We start from the raw sequence: 6,561 nt of genomic DNA, 5'->3' as shown, positions 1-6,561 counted from the left end.
TTATTATTTAAAAAGGGTGACTTTTTAAAATAAAGGAAAGGGGAAGAATAGTGATGAGAAAGAGAGAGATATGGGCAAAAGGTAATAAGTTTCTCAGGAGAGAGGAATAAGCTTTAGTGATGTACAGGATGGTCACTATAACGAGAATGCATTGTATATTTCAAAAGTACTGTTTTTTTAATACATTCACCACAAGATATGAGAAAACAGATTTACTAATTACCTGGTTAAATCATTCTACAATATAAACATATGTCAAAGCAGCACACTCTATCTCCTAAATACATAGTAGTATTATTTGCAACTAAAACTAAAAATTAAAAGTCAACAATTCCATTCCTGGGTATGTGACCTAGAAAGTGGGAATGTATGCTTATACACAAACCTATTTGCAAATGTTCACAGTATATCTATTCAGAAAAGCCCCAAACTAGAAACAACTCAACCATCCATCAACTAGAGAATGGATGGACACACAACTTGTCTGTAAAATGGAATATTACTCAGTAATAATAATAAACTCCTCTCATACAAACAATGGAAAAGGCTCATAAACTTTTTGCTTAGTGAAAAACAAAAAGGCATGCTATTGATTCCATGTCTATGGCATTCTGGACTGTGCGGCAGAAGCTGGATGAGTGGTTTTAAATTGGGTAAAGGAAAGGACAACAAATGCTGACAAGGATGCGAGAAAGGGGAACCTTGCTAACTGTTAGTGGGAGTGCAAACCGGTACAGACACTATGGTCAGCAGTGTAAAGGTTCCTTAAAAAGTTAGAAATGGGCGGAGAGATAGCTCAGCGGTTAAGAATGCTTCTGCTCTTTCAAAGAATGTGAGTTCAGTTCCCAGCACCTATATTAGGCAGCTGGGAATTCCAGTTCCAGTCGATCTAATGCCCTCTTCTGGCCTCCACAGGGATCTGCACTTATGTGACATATATACAGATAAATAAATAAATAAATAATAAACAAACAAACAAACAAACAAACAATCTTTTAAAAAGGAGGAGCAAAGCTGGAAATAGATGTACCATGTGACCCAACTATACCATTCGTGGACATACACCTAAAAGGCTCTATGTCCTGTCCTGCTGAAACACCTGCTCATCCATGTTCACTGCTGCTCTAGTCACAACAGCTAGGAAATGGAAACAGTCTAGATGTCCATCAGCTGATGAATGCATAATGAAAATGTGGTAACTATATACAATGGATTGTATTCAGCTGTAAAGAAATAAGACATTATGAAATCTATAGGTAAACAGATGGAGCTAGAAAGCCCTGAGTGAGATAGCCCAGATCCAGATGGAGAAACACCACATGCTCTCATTCTCACTCACATGTGGGTACTAGAGTCAAATCTTCAGATCTGTGTGCTAAACTTGGAGTACCTGAGAATCCAGGAAACCAAAAAGGGATGGGGGCAGGGATCTTAAGAGAGAGAGATAGAACACAGGCGTTATGAAGGGGAAAGGGAAATAATGGGGAGGTTTAAGTGGAGAGGAAGATGGGAGGGTAGGACAAAGAATGGGGGTAGGGAAGGATAATTAACACTAAGAACATGAAAAAGCCATATGGAAACCTATTTTATAAGTTTCATATATATATATATATATATGTACACACACACATTTCAAATAAAAGAGTTTGTTACCCTACATAGGGGATAATGCTCATCACAGAAGCCATAGCTTGCCAATAAAAGCTCAGAGTCAGGTACATTGTATTGTTGAGTATCTGAGAGACTCCCCAAACAATACAGGCTACTGTCACTGTGCTTGGCTGCCCACCAGAATCGATGGAAAGACCCTATTGCTGAAGACACCACACTTTGCTCATAGGACATGAGAAATCAAGCTAGTAGTGACTGGGAAGTTTCCTCCTTGCTGGCTAGCTTCCATAGTACTAGAAGGTGCTATGCAGAGTGCTAGGAGAGAAAAGCCATCAACAGTCTAACCCAGTTGTGACCCTTATTAGCTACAATAATAGCCAGCCTGGCAAGACATGCCACATGGGTGCAATGGGGACACAAATGTTTATGGAGATAACCAACCACTTTCTGACAGGATTTAAGGCCTACTCCACAGGAGGAAATGCATGCCTCTACTGTGAACCTAACCAGGAACTCATGGCTAAGGAACTCATAGGACCCAGGGGTGAACCTACTATTATTCTACTATTATTTTGTTAAGTGGACATAGTACCAAACTGCCCTCTAATATTGCATCTCTATATCCATAGTTTAGTGCAGAGAAGCATCAGAGAAGCTTCTTTATGAGGTAGATGGCAGCTAACACAGAAACTCAAAACTGGTCAAAGTTCAGAGAGTAAGTATCTATGAGTTGTCAGCCATAAATGGAATATCTACATCATCACAACCTCTCCTCCTGAGGTTCAGGGAACATCATGGGAGAAGGGTGCAAATCCTAAGAGCCAGGGGTCAGGGAGGTACCAAGGTGAAACGCTGTCTTCTGGACACAACAGGATGCTATACTCATGAACTCACAGTAGCTGTGGGTTGCCTGAATAGTACCTCTTAAGATAAGCCAGTCAACATTCCATCATGGAAGGGGGAGGGGCTGGGAATCCCCCACTCCTGAGAAGCTATTAACAGTTGGTGTCCACTAGAGAAGAAGAGTCTGTTTCTTTAGGGGTGTGGCTCCTGGTGGGTCAACCATGCTCCAGTGGATGTCTCCCCTATGAGCAGCACAAATTTGAATCAGTGGGTTTTTAAAAAAAAAAAAAAAAAAAAGGACAAGAATTTGGGAGGAAAGATAGGCCTGGGAAGAGTTAGGGAAAGAGGAGTGAATATAATCAAAATGCATTGTATGTGTGTATGAAATTCTCAAAAAGTAAAAATATTAAAACTAATTTTTAGAAAGGAAAATTTGTTAAAGGTTGACAGAAGGCAATTTTCTGAAGAATTACTTGTATTCTGTTTGTGGTAAGGGTCACACTAGAAGATATAACTTTTAGAACTCAGAAACACTTTAAAAACCAAAACAACAAAAAAATGTGAAGAAAGTGAGTACACCTCTTCACTCTTTGGGGAACAGGGAACAGGAGACAGTGTGGCAAAGCAAAATGCATGGTCTGGCTCTTCCACAGGCCCCAGGACAGATGCTGTCAGCTCATTAACTCTTCAAAGCAGCCCTTGAAGGAATTAGTCCCGTTAGAAGATGAAGATACTGAGACTTACAGCTAAGTAGCTTGCCTGAAGTTACTGGAATTTAAAACTGTTGGCCTAAGCTCAAATGCTGTTTTCCTTAAGCCTGCTACTTCCCCAATAGAATATGGGAACACTGGCAACTTTAATGGCTGCAATTAGTGATTGCAAAGCAGAGGGTTCATTTGAGAACAAAAGGAAATGGTTCTATGCTTTATGATCCTGATTTCACCCTTTCAAGGAATGGTTTTGTTTGTGGTGTTTTGAGATAGGGTCTCATGTACCACAAGCTAGCCCTGAACTCCCTCAGTAGCTGTGCTTCCCTTGAACTACTGATCCTCCTTCCTGCCTTTACCTACCAAACACTGGAGCTGCAAGGACGCACCACCACATCCTGCTCAAACGAGCCTTTATCCAGCTGTGTGGGTGGTGCCAGACAGTGAACCCAGGGCTTAGGGATACTAGGCGAGCACTCTCACTAAGCTACTTTCTAAGCCCACAAATGCCTTGTAATGAAAACTAAATTGTACGAAATTGTAACATAGTAGTTATGAAAATAAAGGAGATGGGGGGGGGCAGGGGGGAATCACCAGTGAAGAAAAAAGGAAAAGCCAGCTTTTCTACAACAGTTGTAGGCACTGGCAGTACAAACCCAGCTGATGGCTTACCTATGCAGAGCCAGCACTGGTGGATGTCCACAGCAAAGGAAGTGATGAGACCTGCCTTTAAGTCATGTTTTAATGTCCATGCATCGCTTGAAGACCTGAGGTCCCAGCCAACCAGAGAGCCATTCACAGTAGCATAGGCAAGAATGGACTGTGCCCCAGAGTTAAAGTGATGCATATCTACCACACAGCCATCTTCCTTCTGATCCAGAATCCTGCAGAAACACAAAAGCTAAAGCACAGACTTTTCGGGGCACTGAAAATAGAGCACTGGTTTCCACTTGAAATGAATTTATAACCTACTGATGATCAAAAAGTAAAAATTATGTGACCCCAATGGGACAATTAATTAAGTGAGGCATTTATTTTACTTTCTTTTTTATGGTCATGAGTGTTTTGCCTGCATGTATGTAAGTGCGCACCACATGCACGCAATGAGCACAGAGGTCGGAAGAGGGTGTTGGATCCCCTGAAACTAGAATTGTAGATGGTTGTTAGCCACCATGTGGGTGCTGGGAACCCAACCTGGGTCCTTCAGAAGTGTAGCTAGAACTCTTAACCATTGAGACCCTAGCTGAGGGATTTTTTTTTAAAGACCATTTCAGACTCAGCAGAACTGTAAGGAGTTTCTGTACACCCTTTACTCAGTTTTCTTATCACCATCTTACAGAACCAGAACATTTTGTCAAAACTTAGAAATGAACCTTGTAACATGAATAAAACTCATTTTTTTATGGAATACTCTTTAATGGATTATTACAAATACATAGCTATGTATCTTCCACCACAGAGTTACACGGACTGTTGTGCATCTCCAAATTATCTTATGCAGCCCATTTATAGCCAAACTCTATCCATCCCTTCAACTTGGGACAAAGACCAATCTGGTTCCTTCCCTATAATTTTATACTTCCAGAATGTCAAACAATTGGAAATATGCAACAGATAAGCTTTTGGCTCCAACTTCTTTCATGAGCAAAATGTACACTCCATCAATATTGTTGCCAAGACCACTCCTTTACACTGTAGAGTACCATTGCACTGCATGCCTATGCCAGGTTTTCTTCCCAAGCTGAGGCACTTAAAACTAAAAGGAGCACCATAGGGCTGAGGATATAGCTCAGCAGTAAAGCACTCACCTAGCATACATGAGAACATGTGCTTGATCCCAGCACCACAAAAATGAAGAGGAGGAAGGAAGGGAAGGAGGGAAGAAAAAGAAGGTGATTTTAAAAAGTCAGTTGGTAAGTTATATATATATACTCTGCTGCCTATTCTTTATTTTTTTATTTTTTAAGATTTTCTGGGATAGGGTTTCCCTGTAGCCCCAGATGGCCCAAAACTCACTTTGTAGACCACGCTGGGCTCAGACTCACAGAGATCGCCTGCCTCTACCTCTTGAGGGCTAGGATTAAAGGGGTGCACCACCACACCTGGCTATATTCTTTATTCTTAAGAATGCAAAAATCATTCCTTTTTAAAAATAGGTTATTATTTATTTTATTTTTTGAGACAGGGTTTCCTTCTAGCCCGGCTGACCTGGAATTCACTATTGTAGACCAGGTTGGCCTTGAACTCACAGAGATCCACCTGCTTCTGCCTCCAGAGTGCTGGAATTAAAGGCCTGCACCACCATGCTTGGCTTATTTTTTATTTTATGTGTATTAATGTATTGCCTGCATGTGGGTGGGTGCACCCATGTCATGCAATGCCCATGGAGGGTGCCAGATCCCCTGAAACTGGAGTTATAAACAGTTGTTAGCCACCATGTAGGTGCTGGGAATTGAACTCCGGCCCTCTGTAAGAGCAGCCAGTGCTCTTAACTACGGAGTTCTCTCTCCAGCCTCAATCATTCCTATTTTAAGGACCACACTATAGGCTATAATTTTCTGACTTTTGTCTCAGTTAACAATATATTTATATCCTAATTCTATTATTTCCATACAGAAGGATTTTTTTAAAAAATCAAAATAAATAAAATGTGAAATCTTCCACAACATAAATAGGCTGAAAGAATTCATGTCCACAAAACCAGCCCTTCAGAGAATTCTTGAAGCAATACAAAGAGTTGAAGAAAGGAATGACTATACCCAAGGGGTTACGGAAAGAAACACACCTGGCTTTTTTTTTTAATTTTTTTAATTTTTATTTTTAAGTGTATGCATGTATTGCCTGCATGTAGGTAAGTGTACCCATGTCGTGCAATGCCTGCGGAGGACAGAAGAGGCTGTCAGGTCCCCTGGAACTGGAATTACGGACAGTTGTTAGCTGTCATGTGGGTGCTGGGATTCAAATCCAGGTCTTCTGCAAGAACAGCCAGTGCTCTTAACCGCTGAGCCACCTCTCCAACCCCCACATCTGGCTTTTTAATGCGGACTCTGGAGATCTGAGCTCAGGTAGGCCTGCAAGGCAAGTGCTTTACCAAAGCCATATCTCCAGTCTTCTCTGTCCGCTCCAGGTTGGCTCATGCCATCGAGGTAACATGGAACATTATCATAGTGCACTCTGTCATTTGTCTTTTCCCCCCAGCAGACTATAGATTCTTAGAGAATACCATGTAGGCTGCCAAGATGACTCAGCAGATAAAAGTGCTTGCTAAGCAAGCCTGAATCTGAGTTCAGTCACCAGAATCCATGGGCAGAACGAACTCCTAAAAGTTGTTCTGTGACCTCTACTTATGCACTGTGGGCACATGTGCCTCCACATATATCACACACACAAACTAATAAAA

The 6,561-nt window shown here is 41.3% G+C and overlaps 1 protein-coding gene across 3 annotated transcripts in view; it reads right to left on the bottom strand.

Moving 5' to 3' along the window:
• Positions 1-6,561, bottom strand: part of Pik3r4 (phosphoinositide-3-kinase regulatory subunit 4) — a 68,990-nt gene that overhangs the window by 8,426 nt on the left and 54,003 nt on the right. For all 3 annotated transcript variants that reach the window (XM_008825112.3, XM_008825110.3, XM_008825111.3), the window contains one exon: positions 3,834-4,045. In XM_008825112.3, coding sequence (XP_008823334.1) covers positions 3,834-4,045 — 212 coding nt within the window. The remainder of the gene's footprint in view (positions 1-3,833; positions 4,046-6,561) is intronic.

Source organism: Nannospalax galili, unplaced genomic scaffold (genome assembly GCF_000622305.1).
Source record: "Nannospalax galili isolate Female #2095 unplaced genomic scaffold, S.galili_v1.0 scaffold369, whole genome shotgun sequence".
In the NCBI taxonomy this organism is placed as follows: Eukaryota; Metazoa; Chordata; class Mammalia; order Rodentia; family Spalacidae; genus Nannospalax; species Nannospalax galili.
This window is presented reverse-complemented; position numbering and strand designations above follow the sequence as displayed.